Raw genomic sequence first — 16,829 nt, forward strand, 5'->3', positions numbered from 1 at the left:
TGCCCTACCATTAGCAACTATCTGTAGTTTGTGGTTAAAAGCCTAATTTTAAGTTATACGGTTCTGGGTTCAAGTCCTTTTTCTATCACCTACTGTTTTTGTGATCTTGGACAAGTTTATTAACCTCCATGACTCCTTTTCCTCACCTGAAAACAACAGGGTGATAGGACTTACCTTTCCATGTTGACATGAGGATTAAATATGATGATACATGTGAATACTTGCTTAGCATCGTGTCTGGCACAGAGAAAGGACTCAACATGTGTGAGCCATTATTGTTACTTCAATTATTTCTAGTTTCAATTTTTTTCTTATTTGTCTTTTGTACTGACTTGATAAACTTAAACATCTCATTGTGGCTTAGAATCAGAAATGCTTAACTAACAGAATGCAATATAATGACATATTTTATATACGTGCTTTTTTTTTGCACAAAACTGTTTTATCAACAAAGGTATTAATTCAAAGTTCCAGGAGTAAGACTGACGCTATAGGGAGCTGGCCGTGTCTGCCTGCTCCCAGTACCGCTGGCAGGCGCACACAGTATGTGCAGCGTGGGCAGAGTAGATCGTCCCTCTTTTTCACACAATGAGCCAACAGAGGCCCAGAGAAATGTCGTGACCTGCCCACAGTCCTAAATGGCATGTCACCTTTCATCTTTCCCCCATAGCATTCAGGTCCATGCCGGACACCCAGCAAGTGCTGTTTGCGCCATTGGAAAGAGTCCAGATTCCAGTACTGGCAAGAGGTGACACATCTGATAGTGGATCTGTGTGTGTGTGTGTGTGTGTGTGTGTGTGTGTGTGTATGGGCATATATGCTTGCTCAGTTTGTGCATGTGTGTGCATGTGTGTGTACATACAGGCATATGTGCTCACTGAGTCTCTGTGTGTGTGTGTGTGTGTGTGTGTGTGTGCACGTGTGTGTGTACATACAGCCATACGTACTTGCTGAGTCTCTGGGGTAACTTCATTACTGGTTATATTCTGCCTTCAACTTCAAGCTCTGTTTCTGCTCAGAGAAACTTCTGAGCTCCTCAGCTTGAGAGGTGAGTGCTAGTTTAACACCCTATACTTCCTCTCACATGCCAAGCTCAACATGAAGACAATCCCAGCAGTGAAAAAAATATAGAAATGTAAACAAGGTAGCAATGCCATTTCTGGTTAGGGGGCTCCTGCAGGGTCCGTAGCGAGCTATATTCTGTGTGTAGTCATCTGTTCTGAAAAGTTTCAAAGTATTACCGAAATTCAGTGATCACCTCTCATTTGAAAGGGCTCAGGTTGGCCAGCAAGAGGACTCATCTAGGCTCTCGCACTGATCTGTCAAACTCCCAGTATTTGCTAGGTAACACCAGAGAACCTGAGAAAGTACCAGACATTAGCCACCAAATGGGAAAACATAGGTCACTGATCATTGATGTGCCCAACTCAGCCTTTTGCCACAATTAGTACCAACTGGCAGCTGGCCACAAAGCATACAACCTATGTCTAGGCTCTAGAGAATAGCTCTTCTTTTGGAAACTTGGGGTTTCTTTATCATGTTCCATCTGTTCCACTGGTGTATTCAGGCTTAGAAAAAATCTAAACAAAGTGTTCCTGAAAACTACAAGTTTGTCATCCACATAAAATGTCATCTGGGCTCATGAAGTCACCATGAGCCCAGACACAAGGAAGCTCAGAGGCATGGGGTTCCCTGAAAATGGCTGCTGGAAGCCAGACCCACTGATACCTACCATTTAGGAAGTCTCGCTGTGTTTCTAAGACTTGATTGATGTCCTGCACCCAGGCCTGCTGGATGTCCGCGTTGGCAGCTTGCAGAATGACCCTCTCTGAAGTCTCCCTGTTCATGAGTGCAAACTTGCAGGGGTCATTGTCCACGTTCTCCTCCAGGACCAAGTAATTCATCTGGAAGAACCCAAGTCAATTCTTTTGGTATTTAAGTGGTTTAAAAAACCAAGAGCACCCTGTATACACTGTATGTTAGCCATCTTGACAATAAATTATATTAAAAAAAAATCAACAACATATTATACTTCCTCAAAGTTTTTATTTCAGGAAACATTTCCACAATTTTGTCCTGGATCTAATAGCTAAATACTTTGGTTTCTGTCTTTGATGAATGATATGGAACTGGAGAGCCTGCAGGATCTATAGGACCTGCACTCAGCCTGTCTTTTTCTTTCAAAATATTTAACCTTCATGCCCCCTGCATGTTGGGCTGAAAGACTGTCAAGGTCGTGAATTGGTACTCACGCCAGGTCTCTGTCTCAGGGAAGCAGCTCCCTGGGTTTGGCTCTTCCTTGCTCTTTGTCATCCCCACTGGGAGCCTTACCTTGATGCTCCTTTTGAACATGTAGCCTGGGGTGAGGGATCCCTTCCTTAGCAGTTCACTGAAGATGACGATTTGCTCAAAGAGGAACACGCGCCTCTCCTTGGTCCGGGACTGCATGCCTGCGTCCAGCTCAATCACATAGAACGTGTCCTGCTGCAGCAGCTTCCCCTGAGCAGTCAGGGTGCCCTGATGGAAGGAGGTGCTGGGGTGAAGGAAGTGAAAACCCGGCAGGGGGCCACAGCCCTCTGGGTCCACAGGACCTGCCCCACTGAGGACACAGACAACAGACCTGGCACTAAAAGCCCCAGGACTCTAGTAAGAGACTGAATTAAGACCCAACCATTCAGCTAGGGCAGATACAGAGCTCTGGGGGAAAAGGGAAAGAAACCACTAAGAAGCAGCTCTGAGAAAATGCCAGAAGGAAGAAAGGTAAAATTATTAGCTAAAACGATGTTCAGGAATTATCCTGGCTCTTCTTATTTTTTATTAAAAGGAGAGCAGGAAGTAGGGGACACCTGTAGCCTTTTTGCCCCTAGGGCTCTGAGAACTGTTGCCTTCCTGGCTCCCTCGCAGCATGGGCCAAGGACCTCGGCTACCCTTATGGCCACAAACCAATCTGTGGCCAAGGGAAGTAATACAGGCAGGACCACAGGTAATCTGAATTGGGCCGCTCTCCTCTCCATCTGTTATTTCAGGATGAAGTCTTAGAATTAGTCTAATTCTGAAGTCTTAGTCTCCTGCTACCGATCAACAGGTGAAGTTGGAGTACCATACACAGGTGCCCATGTTTTATAAGCTGATAGATATTTCTTTGGGTCCTGTGATCCTTCTTAAAATGCTTCCAGCTAGCAGGTCACTTGCCAGCCTAGGTAGTGGAGCCTATTTGGTTTGCCAGTTTCTAACCCGATTTTCAGAGACATCTTCACATCTTCAAAGGGAATATGGCCCAGCCCAGCAGGTCTTCAGAGATGCTATTGGAGACCCCTGCTTTCTCTACTGTTCTGCAGCAAGAACACGCCGACACCTGAGATAGCAGCCAGAGGGCCACCTCTGAACCATACTCTCTCAGGTGATGACTTTCACCCTTCAGTAAAAATGTGGGCCATTTGCTGCACATGATGCCTTATTCCAAACAGTACCCGGCACATGGGTCATTTTTCTTCCCTATTCCTGAGAAATGCCTGCCCTCTGCTTGGATCATGGCTCCTTATTGCCAAGGTCGGCAGCCAAACAGGCTTATCTCTCTCCTGGTCCAGAGTTAATATTAAGCCAGTGACCAGCTAGCCAGGAAAGCTCTAAAAGCTCTATTAATATTACATAAGAACCTGACCCATGAATGATAGCCCTGCTGATGCTGAAGGGAAAGCTAGAGGATTTAAAAGACAGAGAGTCTCTAAGTGGGGAGGCTAACTTCTCCCTGGTCTAAAGCCCCGGGCTTCAGAAAGGACATAGGGACATTCATGGCCCTTCTTAATTAGCTGAAGGAATGCAAAGAAGATTCCCTGCAACTGGATGGAAAAAGGAGATGGTGGTGTTTGACTGAAAAGAGAAGGTAATTTTGCAGTCTGTGTGTGGCCTTCTGTGGACATACACGTGCATGCATGACACAGCTCCTGTGGAGTCTAACTTGAGCCAACACAGTCAGATGCTCTTCCCCTGTTAGTGGTCAGCATCTCCAAAGACTCAGAGAAGGTCAAGCCAGACTCCTCCTCAGAAACACGGGGACATCAAGGCTTAAGACCAAAAGGGATTACTTGGTTTGTTCAGAATAGCCTCAGACCTAGCATAGCCCCAAGGGAAAAAGTGTAAAAGTTCATCCAGTATGACTAGAGGAAAACCATGTAAGAACGCAGAGTAGATTTCTGCTGCAAACCCCTGCTTACTCTAACACCACAGGTGTACCGTGGAGAATCAGGAATCTATGAAAAATAAACAGCAAAGAAAAACTCCACATAGTTCCTGGTCATAACAAAGCAGTGGCAGACAGGGACACCAGAAAGGCCTTGGAGGGCAAGGAGGACAAGAGAATTTGGCTCAAGAATATCATGAATCCAACTAATTAACCCAAGCCTGAATGTAGCATCTCCTAAATTTACTTATAGACAAGTCTGCTGCTTTTCTTTTCTTTTTTTCTTTCCTTTTCTTTTTTTTCTTTTTTCTTTTCTATTTTAATTTAGCCAAGGAAAAAAAGCTATTACTTTCTTTATTATCTCAACTTCTAGGAACCCCTTTTCTCTAGAAAGTAATAAAGTCTTAGGTTGCAGGATTATCAGGAAACAGGATTAGAAGATCCCCACCTTTTTCTAAGTTGTTCAACAATTATTAAATACCAGTCAATAATTGTGTCAGTTCCAATTTTATCACATTAATTCTCAGATTATATGTAGTTAGCATATGAGGTTTGGATATAAACTAACAGCAGCCACTTAGCAAGCTTAAAGTAGGAAAGTCAATTTTTTCTTCAAAGGTTCACCTTTATTGGCTGAATTACTCCCCCTGTCCAATTCATATGTTGAAGTCCTAACCCCCCAGTATCTCAGAATGTGACCATATTGGGACATAAGGTCTTTACAGAGGGAATGAAGTTAAAGTGAGGTCATTATGGTAAGTGCTACTCGAACATCACTGGTATCCTTATAAAAAGGGAAGAGTTGGACACAGAAAAATGTGCAGAGGGAGGACAATGTGAAGACACAAGAAGAATGTCATGTGAACATGAAGACAGCAATCTACAATCCAAGGAGGGAGGCCTGGTCAGATCCAGGTTGATGGTTGTAAGAGATGGTGCTCTTACATCTCTTACATACACCGCTGCCTATCCTTGATCTCAGACTCCTAGCTTCCGGAAAAATGAGACGATAAATTCTGTTGTTTAAGCCACCCAGTGGGACTTTGTTATAGCAGCCCTAGCAAACTAGTTCATTCACAGAAGCCAAAATTTTGGGGACTTCTAGCTGTTTCTCTTAAGACTTGGTTCTCTTCTTCAAAGAATAGAAATGTGCACATGATGTGTTAAAGCTTTAAATGTTCATTTAACTGAAAAGCCAGCCAATATGTGCATCTCTTTATTAGAAGCATCCTCTCTAAGAAAAAAAATGTGTTCCAATTTTCCTCAGGTGTACTGCCATCCCATAGTTCTGTGCTCCCTCAAATTCCCAGCGCTCACTCCTCAAGCAAGCAAGAAAGGAAAGAGGTTGCTGCCAGTTCCACAGTTACAAGGAACTTTGGGTCTTTCCAGCCCCATTGGAATTGTGACTCCAGCTTTGTGGACTGCTCTGTAACTTTCTCTCACTGCCCTATCACTGCATATCCTAATTAGATAAATCTTCTGGGCCCGTGAGCCAGAGGGACCTGGAACAAAGGCACAGATGGTAAGTGGAGGCGGCAGCGGAGGCGGGCACAGGGCTTCAAAGGGAAACTGCCTCACAGCCCAGGCTCCTGCTGTCCGGAAGAGAGAGGCTCGGAAGCATTCTTAAGGGCTCACCTCAAAGCCCTGCAGGCGTCCCAGATTCATCATGTCATTGCAGCGTTTTGGAACAAGGCACATTAACTCCACTGCTTTCTGTGGGAAAGAACAACAGCGGCTCAGGAAGGGGATGAACACTCATGCAGGAAGCTTAAGGCAATTCCGTGCTGGAAGTCAGGGACCTCCTAGCGGCTCCTTCATTCTAGGAAAGGACATTGGTCCCTGCCACCCACTCCTAGAAAAGGGCAGGGGTTTCTGTTCTAGCTTGGGTGTTGGTCATCAGTATAGGGCTCCAAGTGAACCAGTGACCACCTGTGGGGGACACGCTACCCAGTCTGCCTTTTCCTCCTTCCCACTTTCTTTTAGCAATTCTCTTTCCTTCTCATATTTTCTTTCTTCTTTGTTGCTTCTTGGCTGCCTAAGCAACAGCTTAGCCTGGTTTGCGAAACACTAGAGGTTTGAACCTAAAATAACATGCCAGAATGGTCTATAACCTCTCTGGCTTAAAATAATCCCCATGGCGACATTGTCTCAAAGGACTTCACTTAGGGAGTAATCCTTGGGGGTAGAAGAGGGAGTGAAAATGGGATATGTTATATTTTGAACTCCAAGAGTACCTGGATTCATGGATAAAACTGCACACTGAAACACTCAATCTCTGGGGCTCCTGGGTGGCTCAGTCGGTTAAGCATCCGACTTCGGCTCAGGTCATGATCTCGTGGTCCGTGAGTTCGAGCCCCGCATCAGGCTCTGTGCTGACAGCTCAGAGCCTGGAGCCTGTTTCAAATTCTGTGTCTCCCTTTCTCTCTGACCCTCCCCCATTCATGCTGTCTTTCCCTGTCTCAAAAATAAATAAACGTTAAAAAAAAAAATTAAAAAAAAAAAAAGAAATACTCAATCTCTGAAGGATGTCAGGGGACTCAAATACCCCCCTTTCTTATCCTATGTCACTAGAGCCACATAGAGAACTGGAGTGGGGTGAAACTCTGCTCTGTCCCAGGACAGAATTCTTGGGTTCCAGAAAAAGACTCAATGTGTTCATTATTACTTGCCATTTCTCATCTTGTGGAGCACTTGTTTGCAAGGGGCTCTCACTGAGGAGTTAGCCTGGACCGCTGGTCCTCTAGAGCCAGCTCTTCCCCGTTAGAGACAGATATCCAACACTGGCTCCCAGAGCAGCCAGCGTTGTGAGCAGAAGACTCACCTCGATATCTGAACACTCCAAACCAGCCTTCTCGCTGTATCTCAGGAAGTCCTAGCAAGTGGGGGAAGCGGGGATGGGTGCGGGAGGGTGACATCAGTTAGGAAAACAGAGCACTATAAAAAAAAACCCAGCATCATAAAACCTGTGATGATACCCAGGCTACTTTCCTCCCTAACAGACATGACAGTGCATTGTAGAAGCTGAGATATGAATTCATGAGTCATATTGGAAACAACAACATGGAGAAAAACCCCAAATACTCAGAGATTAAAAGTTATGGGAAAAAGGAGGTGGGGAGGGAGGGAAGAAAGGAGAGGGAGACTGTGAGCAGGAAGGGGGGGGGGGGAGTTATGTCCAGAAAGGCTGGGAGAAAGGAAAGCTCAACCTCTCTCTTCCATTTACTTCATATTCTGTAAGACAAATGAAATTAAACCATTGTAAAAAGTAAAATATGATCAAATTGTAGGTATTACTCATCTGAGCTTTTGAGGGAGGGTCTTGCCTTTGCTTTTCTTTCTCCTTGTGGTTGCTCTATTTTTATGCTCTTACTATTTTTTTATTTTTTAAAAGTCCCAAGTCAGTGATGGTGACAAAGGAAGAAAGTGAATTGAAAGAAAGACAGTGAACGAAAAACCAACCTTAAAGGCAGGAATGGCTTGCGTGCAATTTATTTGGAGGCGGAGCTGACACAAGAAACCAACAGGCAAAGTAAGAGCCCACAGATGCCCCTGCTAGTTCACGGGGAAAGTGTGGTGGAGACTGAGCCTCACACTGACCTGCTCACCGGCTCAGAGCCGGAGAAGACCCTTCTCCGGCTCTGACCCGGGCTCACAGCTCTCTTACCTTGAGGAGCAACTGGTATTTTGTGATTCTCTGAATGGGCTTGATAAGGAAGTCACTAAGTGTCAGCCTTTGATTTATCTCCTGTTTCACCTCCTGGAATGCGAGGGAGATATGTTAGGGGAAAAAAGAGCCAAAGAACTGGGGTCCTGGGGATTAGGGTTCGAGGTGAGATAGACAGGACTTCGCTTTTGCCAATAAAGTTTTAGAATCCTCAACCCACGCGAGAGGTGGAGTTGCCCACACAACTGCCAATGTGTTATTAACAACACGCAGCACACATTGCCACACCGTTCTGCACGTCTAGCACTTTCCCACCCTGTGTCCTCACCCCAGCCCTGGGGACAAACTGGGATGGGTATTCTGTTCTCTCTGCTGCTCCAGGGCCCACATCAGGAATGAAGGGCTTCTCCTGGGACATAGGCCTCATGGGCTGGGCCCTCAATGCAGATCTGCAAACACTCAGCTGAGAGCTCTTTCCAAGGGACAGCCTTGCCTCTCCTCCAGCAAAATAAGCATTTACAGGTTGGGGCAAAACAAACACTTTATGGTGCTTGACAGAACCTCTGGGAATGAGAGCAGAGAGCATGGGGTGACTTGGAGCATGGGGACAAGGAGGAGGGGCTTCTGCACACAGTGTCCAGGGACTGGCAGGAAGTGTGTGGGCATGGTCTGAGCTGGGGTCACCGAACGGGGACAGAGCTTCTGAAGCAGTGTCTGGCTGACAGTCATTCCACAGACAGAGGCTTCTGAGAGCTGTCCACACCCTGGGTGCCTCAGCTCCTCTCGAGGAAAGGTGGTCATCGGGAATCTAGCTAATCCGACGGCCCCGTCGAGCCAGCTCTCCCTGTCCTGAAGGGGTCGAGGCACTGGATGGGAGGGGTCTGGGGATAGATAAGGCTGGCATTTCTGAATGTGGCTGCCTTGGCCTGACTTTCTTCCCCCACCCGGCCCAGCAAAGCCCGAGCAGCTTACTTCAAAGTAAGCGTCGTACTCCGCGACGATGTACTCTGAGCGCGGCTTGTTCTGGCAGTACCACACGTAGATGTGCAGCTTCCGCTCCTGCAGAGGCAGGGAAGAAGGCACTCAGGCACCCTGTGCCTTGGGCTCCCAGGGTGCTGGTCTGCTCACCCCGAGAACAACAGACACGCTCCACACTTCGGGGACACGCCAAGGCACTTAAATATCGATGGTAGGAGAGTACGTGCGCTAGGCAAGAGCCCACCTTTCAAATTGCCAAGGAGGTTACAAAAAAGGCAACAACTCAGAGAGGGACAAGAGGGAAGGCAAGTCGAGGAAGAGCAGGAGAGAGAAGGAATTTTCAGAGGCAAGCACAGGAGCAGGTGGGGGTTGGGGGGGTGGGGAGGGTAGGCGGAAGGGGTGGGCAGAGAGGGGGAAAGAAGAACTCACGTGTTTGATGAAGAGCTGTGCCAGCCTGTCTTGCTCCTGGATACATTTTTCCAGTTCAGCCAGGAAAAAACTAAAAGGAGGGAGGGGGTAAGGGAAGGAAGCCACGTCCTTCATAACTGCATTATTTCTCGGTGAGGAGATAAACAACACCAGAGGCTCCCCAAACCCTACCCTACCCCTAAGGCCAGATGCAGGGGGAGGGTGGGAGGGTCCTGGATTCCTAGGATGTCCCCTGGTCCTCAGGACAACGTAGCACTTACTCCTTATGCCAGTCGTAAATCTGGTGAATATTTCCAAACACGATTTTATCCTTTCCTCGCATGTCCTCAGGGACACCCTTTTCTTCTATTCTCTTCATGAAGCCCTGTAGGGCAGAGGCAGCGGTCAGCAGGGCGTTTTCAGGAGATAGCTTTCTTGACAAGCCCCATACCGCAGCCCCGCGTAAGTGCCACTCTCTGTGGTTTCTCAGTGTGCAGCCAGGACTTTACCCCGTGCAGAGTGACAGACACCACTCTGACGGAGCTCTGGGTTCCTTTTGTTGTCTCCAGCCCCTGAAGAGAAAGTCTTTCTCACCCAAGTATCTAAATGCCCCTAAAGTAAATCCCTGAGGAGAGAGAGCTGTTTTATATACTACCAAGTTGACTCCTAACTGTGGACTTGTCCAAGGTCTTGTCTTACGTGTGGACTTTTGCTTGTCCTGTCGGTAGCCAAAACATCCTTCTTAAAATCTAAGGAGACTCTAAGCCTCAAGCTCTCACTAGGAGTGTCCTGCTTAGTGCCCATGGGGACCGGTAGTTCTGAAGAATATATGTCCACATGGTTAAATGCCAAAGAAGAACTCTTAAGTTAGAAAGTTGGTCACCAAAAACAAGGTGAAAGGACTCAACTCTAACCAAGAGGCTCCCATAAATGCTGCAACATCTGGGACCCCATCTCTCTCTGAATGTCTCATGATATTTCAAAGAGAAAAAGAAAAACACCCTACATAGTTCATTTGATCTATTATCACTTTTCGTTTAATTTCTGCAAATACCCAGAGAGAGTAAACAACACTAAGTTAAAAACATGTAACCTTCAAGTTACAAACCCCTCGGCCCAGGTAGGGTCCAAAATGCCCCTGGCTGGGTGACCGCAGACCCACCCCAAGCCACATACTCACCTCCACCACAATCCCCAGATCTTTGACATAGTCTTTTTCTGTCTGTACCAGCTCATTCAAGACAAACCTGAGCAGGAGATTAAGAACAATGAGGGCCCTCTTCACTGTGAAGCAAGAAACCTTCGCACAAAAGTTGACAGGAAAGTTACTTTGGCACCTTTATGAGAAGACCACCCCAAACCTCACACTTGGGAGCCCTTGGAAGGTGCTTACTGTTGCTCTCCCTGTGACAGGGTCCTGCTGAAGAGCGGAGGGCACCAAGCTGAGAGGGGCTTTCCCAGGTGGCACACAATAGCCAGAGGGACACCAATGGTCAGGACTCCTCCTTTTCCTTCCCGTTCTTTTTAAAAATGTATTTATTTATTTTGAGGGGGGAGCGGCAGGGAGAGAGGGAGAGAGAGAATCCCAAGCAGGCTCTGCACTGTCAGCACAGAGCCCAACACGGGGCTCTATCCTACGAACAGGGAGATGGTGACCTGAACTAAAATCAGGAGTCAGATGCTCAACTGACTGAGCCATCCAGGTGCCACCCCCCCCTTTTTTTCTGTTCTTAATGGTCTTTCCTCCCTCACCTATAACTGAACAGTCGAGTTGACACAAGACAGGAGGAATAACAGGCACTTTGGCAAAACTGAGTTATGAAAGCTTTGTGGCTAAGGAATCAATGTGAGGCTTTTCTTCCTTTCTTTCAACTCCATTCTTTGCTTATCAAGAGGAGAAAGACATTTGCTTGATAAACAACCTTTGAGGCCTCAGAGATACCAATACCAAGTGAGGCTTCTGAGATACAGAAGTTACAATTACTCAGAGAGGTGTCCCTGGTAACTGGCCTGCAAAACCCCCAGTCAAGGCCAGAAAGATGGACTGCCAACACCTCATAATCACAACTTTCCATGCAGCAGCCTCCCCTCACCCACCAGATGGGGGGGTTAACCACTACAAGGACACTTGCTTTCGTGGTTTCTTTCTTGTTAATGATTTCCTCCTCTTGGAGCATTTACTTTGTGCTAGTGCTTTATCTAGGTTTTCTCATGCTTATATCAAGGTAGGTACTATAAGCCCCATTTCATATGGATGAAAATTACTGAGGCCATATTACCCATGGTGACAAAGTCTGTACCAGAGTTGGGATTTGAACCTATTGTACCAGAGTCCAAAGACTCTGCTCTTTCATTGTCACCTGCTGCCTGGCAAACTATTCAGACTGGCTCTCTGGAGTCCCCAGGGCCTCAAAACCAAGCACTTCTCTTTCTGTCCAGAGAGTAAAGAGCTGGACATAAAACACTCAGGGCCATGTACTGGAACAGGCTAGGTGCTGTGCAGCTTACTGGAGTCTGACTCGTCCTAGCGAAGTTTGAAAGAGTTTCACCTGGAGCCACACAACTGCATTTTGGGCCCAAATGGCAGAAGGGAAAAAGTTCTGGGATGTCCAGAGGGGACCCCCGGCATAAGGGTTATAACTGTTCTGAACCCAGGAAGCAATTCATCTGAAATTCTTGGTCTATACCACACAGAAAAGCCAACGAATCCCCAGGTCTGGGCCTCAGGGTGACAGGGAGAAAGCAAAAGGAACATGCGCTTCTTTATCAGCATGCCCAGTACTTCCAACCAGTTTCCTCTCTCTAACACACACAATCCACAATCATGCGTTATAGGCCACAGGAAGGAACCAGCAAGGCCAAATAAAAGCATTTAAATATATCTTTAGCATGGCCCATGTTACTGCTTGGAAGAAAGTGGTAAAAGAAAACCCACAGGAAAGTGGGAGTTGGAATTTGGGGCTGGGAGGGCCCTCTGGAGATGAAGTCCAGCTCTCTGTCCCCAGGGGATATTTTTATCATATGCTATCTGCTGACAGATTGAGGGCTGTCTTCGGCTTTCCAGCCTCGAGGGAAGGGAAGGGGACTGATTAAACTGGGTGCTGCTAGTGGACCTGGCATCACTTCCCTTGAAGGGCTGATGAAACACTTGGGGAGATAATGACACATTACCAGACAGTCTGAAGAGGTACATAAAAGATTTAAGTTACAGGCATCACAAGACCATGCATGATCAATTGCCAAAAAAACTGAACTGATAATCATGCAATTTTAGAAAATGTTCAGTTATTAGTAAGGATTCTTTATGAGGTAAATGTTATCCTTTGGTCCAACAAAACTTCTACCAGCTACAGCTCAGACCTCCTTCTAACCTCTGTGTTTCACAATGGTGGGGAAGAGCTAGTCTTGCACAGAAAATCTCTTAGAGCCTTTGCACTGGCTGTTGCCTCAGCCAAGGACACTTTTCCTCCATGGCTAATGGCTAATTCCTTACCTCCTTTTGGTCTTCGTGCAAATGTCAGAACCATCTAAAAGTGCAGCATGGCCCCAACCATGTTCTGAATCTCCCTCACTACTTTTTCTTTTCCCAGCTTCTAATATATTAAATAATTTATTTTTATTCTGCTTATTGTATTATTTCTCCCTTTATGGTGCAAACTTGCCATGAGAGCAAGGACTTTTCTTTTGTTGTTATTGTTTATTTTATTCACTGATATATCCTATGCCTTAGTGCATAATAGGCATTCAACACCTATTTTTTTTAGTTTTTAATTTTAGAGGGGCTCAATCCGATGACCTGGGATGATGACCTGAGCTGAAATCAAGAGTCGGATGCTAAACCAACCAAGCCACCCAGGTGCCCTCAACACCTATTATGGAATGAATGGGTGACTAAAACTTCAGGACAATCAAGTCCACTCTCAGCCTTTTTTCTTCTCCTTTTGTTTTCATCTTTTCTCCATGGAGCTCCCATTTAACCCTTCAATGTCTGTATTGAGTCTCCATTCTCTGTACCTGTCTGCCCGACCCAGCCTCTAGCCTCACACAGTCTTCACAATTAGACACCTATATATCCTCTCTTTCATTGTGGCCATAAGTTACAGCAAGAGCAATGAGATACTCTAATAGTTGGATTTTCAGGATAGCTCAGGATGTGGAGAGCTGTAGATTCACGCAAGAGAATAAGAAGAGGGAGAAGAAATGGGTAAAGTGAGTTAAAGAGGCAACAGACTTTTGCCTGTTGGAGCAAAATCAGATAATATCACATCTGGAAGCAGGGCAATGGCTTCCATGACTGCTCGTGGGCCCTTCCAACTGAAGTGACAAGAGCAGTGACAGGCTTTGCCAAGAACCACCTGCTACCCCAAAGGTCTCCTCCCTGACCTGAGTTTTACTTGGCTTGGCAAAGGACTGGAACATTGGCTCCAGGTCTCATCTATGTAAAAACAACCCTAGAAGTGAAAGAGAACCAGCTTTGTGTAAGTCCTAGGAAATTTCCATTTGCAGATGGTATTTTTTTATCTCTATTCCATTCTTGAGGTTCCCCTGAGTACCCATAAAGTTGAGGGGTAAATATGGAACTGAAGAGACACTTGTTCAGCTCCACTGTGAGGTGACAGCCCTGCTCTGAGGCCAGGCCTTGGCTATGACATTTCTACTTCAGTTTCCTAGGAAAGAAAGTTATAAATGTTCACTTGGCCTGTTTCCAGGCAACAGAAGGACCTGGCCTCACTCACTTTTGCTAATCCTCATGTCTGTGACCAGGTTAAAGGGATGAGGAGTCTGAGGGAGAAGACAGACTAATTAGCAACAGGGAGGGACCAGTTCTCTGTGCTTACTATCTCACACACACCAGGCAATGTCCAAGACTCATGAAGCTCTGCTTCCAACATGGAGTCAAATCCTAAATAAGAAAACTAAAGTTTTGGAGGAACTGTGGTTTTGCATTCATGGTATCCGATATCTTCTTGATCAGCCCAAGTAATAGAAGATTGACTTCACATCAGGGTGGATAACTCAAACCTTGCATAATATATGGGTTTTTGTGAAATGGACTGCAATGTGAATTGTATTTGCGCCCCCCTCCCCCCAACTATTAAAAAAGTGAAAAGATTCTCTTGGAGCTAAGTCCACAAATGGATGCAAAACTAAACCTTTAGAGAAGGAGTGGAGCTAGGCCCTGTCTGGCTGGCACAATGGCTCCCTTTTCCTATATACTATGTCCCTTCATTTTGAGAAATGTTTCCTCAGATGAAACTCTTCCAACTTTCTGCCATGGATTCTCTAGTATGGGAGCATAGTAATAGTCCCAGAGTTTCCTAAACTTTGTTGGTTTCCTTTTATCAGTATGTTTTAAATTTCTAACAGACCTTGGTTATAACCACACTTGGTCAGCCATAGCTGCTATCTCCCAGAAAACACCTCAGCTTAAAATTCTTAAAGTCGGTGCCACTACAGTGCCTTGTTCACAATGCTACACTGCACAGATCTAGGTCACCTTTACTTAGAATGAATGATATCAATGGAAACATAGTGTAATTCTCCCCCATATTTCTCTGACCTTTGCCAATTGTTCACCACACACATGTGCACCAGGATAGAATCTGGAGGAGTCACTTACATCCTGCCCCTCAGGGCCTTGGCTTTCTGTTCTTCTTCCAGGTTTCTAGGAGGTGTGGGTGGGGTCATTCCCTCATTCAGGCAGCCTACAGGGTCTTTCAGGCTTCCCCGGTATGAGCCTCCTTCTAGACTCTGGAAAGAGGAGAAAAATAGCCTTAGAGAACTGTACATTGAAAAGTCATCTGGAAGCCCTCATGTCCCCCTCCAGCCTAGCAGCAGCTGAGTTGGTTGGTCAGTGGCCAAGGCTGTGTTCACTGAATGTCAGTGAGGTACCAGGAGGCTAGGTACTCCCCTCTTCCAGCAGCAGACAGCCCAGAACTGCCGCCTTCTTGGGCAATCAGGAGGAACTTGGCGTCACGGGCTACCAATTTCCTGCCATAATGAAAATTGTCAAAAGTGACATCTCTGGGTAAGGGTGCCAGAAGTAATGCTAATCAGTTGTAGGACCATCAATTGATGGTCCTTATCCAATTGATAAGGAGAGGGTAGTCATAGGAGAGCTAGTTGGCTAAATCCACGTGTGTTAAATTAGCTACATTTTCCCCCCAAGAGCCGATGAGATGTAGACAAGAAGAGAGCAATAAATTTAGCCTTTCCTAAAAATATCTTTGCTAAGGTTTTTTACCAAGGGTTTTCTTTCATTTATGAATCCCTTTAATTTCTTTTAATTAAGGTGCTGCAGGACTGAGAAACAAAGTAAAGGGATTACTACAGTTCTCTAGCAAGAGTTAAGGGCAAAGGATTCTAACCCCAGATCTCCTAGTCACTGGACGATCTTGAGTGAGACAGCTACAGTTATCCCATGTATGCTTTAGTTTTTTTCAATTTTCAGATCAGATCTCTCCTTTCTACAGACTTCTACGGAATAGACAGAGATAAAAGTTGTAGATCCCTTGAAAAATTAAAAATGTTCACCCTCGTCCTTGGATGGAATCGTTAACAAGAAGGATACTCAAAAATGGGGCCGATCTTAGCATTTTTACAGGTGTCCTTGAAGAAAGATCACACAGTGACGCTTAGCATTTCATTATGGAAACTGGCAGAAGCAATGTGGATAAACAGTAAGACTGGAGATGAAGGTCAAGGTGAGCAACTCCAAAACAAATATGGGAGTCTAGTCCAAACTATCCATACAAGGGGCCTATTTACAACAGCCTCTGAGGCTCAAAGGGAAGGCGTCACTTTGGTAGTCTTTGAAAACATCAGCCCTAAGGTTAAAATCACAAAAATCAGAAAGTGTCCAAAAAGGTAGGAGAAACAAAAGGCTTCACCATGGTCTTAAACACCCTGCACTTAGAGTATCTGTCCAAATTCTCTCAGCTGCTCTATTTCAATAGGCCAAAGAAAAGTAGGCGAAGTCCAGGGGAATGAAACAAAAAGCAAATGAGGTGCCCAATGGGCCAGTCATTATATGAGAACAGGTGGGGAATATTAAGACTTAAAGCTGAAAATTTTAAATATTTATTTTTATTTTTGAGAGAGAGAGAGCATATGTGTGAGCAGAAGAGGAGCAGAGAGAGAGGGAGAGAGAGAATCCCAAGCAGGCTCTGTGCTGTAAGTGCAGAGCCCGAGGTGGGGCTCTATCTCATGAACCGTGAGATCATGACCTGAGCTGAAATCAAGAGTCGGACGCTTAACTGACTGAGCCACCCAGGTGCCCCTAAAGGTGAAAACTTTCAAGCTGAGAAGAGATGTCAACCTTCTTGCCCCTCACCCCACCCCGAAACCAACAAAGTGTACCAAGGGCCAAGCATGAATTTGTTAACAACAGTAGAAACTAGAATTAAGAAGATAGTGTCTTCAAGTTTGAGAGAGAGAGAGAGAGTTTCTTTTAACTTGACAAGTTATTTTACAGGACAAGTAATCAACCATGGAAGTTATCCCTAGAAGCAGCATAGGCTAAAAATACAGAAAGGTCAAGGAGAGTTTAGAAAAATTTATAGATTCAGGATCTGTAACCAGTTATTAAGGAAATGAGAA

General features: G+C 45.7%; 1 protein-coding gene across 7 annotated transcripts in view; it reads right to left on the reverse strand.

Annotated features, from left to right (window-relative positions):
- The window catches only part of LOC125174692 (kalirin-like), a 122,004-nt gene that overhangs the window by 47,822 nt on the left and 57,353 nt on the right, over window positions 1-16,829 (reverse strand). For all 7 annotated transcript variants that reach the window (XM_047874339.1, XM_047874338.1, XM_047874337.1 and 4 more), the window contains 10 exons: window positions 14,851-14,981; window positions 10,411-10,477; window positions 9,512-9,615; window positions 9,252-9,321; window positions 8,817-8,903; window positions 7,845-7,937; window positions 7,002-7,052; window positions 5,816-5,893; window positions 2,332-2,517; window positions 1,733-1,904 (listed from right to left, as the gene is read on the reverse strand). In XM_047874339.1, coding sequence (XP_047730295.1) covers window positions 1,733-1,904; window positions 2,332-2,517; window positions 5,816-5,893; window positions 7,002-7,052; window positions 7,845-7,937; window positions 8,817-8,903; window positions 9,252-9,321; window positions 9,512-9,615; window positions 10,411-10,477; window positions 14,851-14,981 — 1,039 coding nt within the window. The remainder of the gene's footprint in view (window positions 1-1,732; window positions 1,905-2,331; window positions 2,518-5,815; window positions 5,894-7,001; window positions 7,053-7,844; window positions 7,938-8,816; window positions 8,904-9,251; window positions 9,322-9,511; window positions 9,616-10,410; window positions 10,478-14,850; window positions 14,982-16,829) is intronic.

Source organism: Prionailurus viverrinus, chromosome C2 (genome assembly GCF_022837055.1).
Source record: "Prionailurus viverrinus isolate Anna chromosome C2, UM_Priviv_1.0, whole genome shotgun sequence".
Lineage (NCBI taxonomy): Eukaryota > Metazoa > Chordata > Mammalia > Carnivora > Felidae > Prionailurus > Prionailurus viverrinus.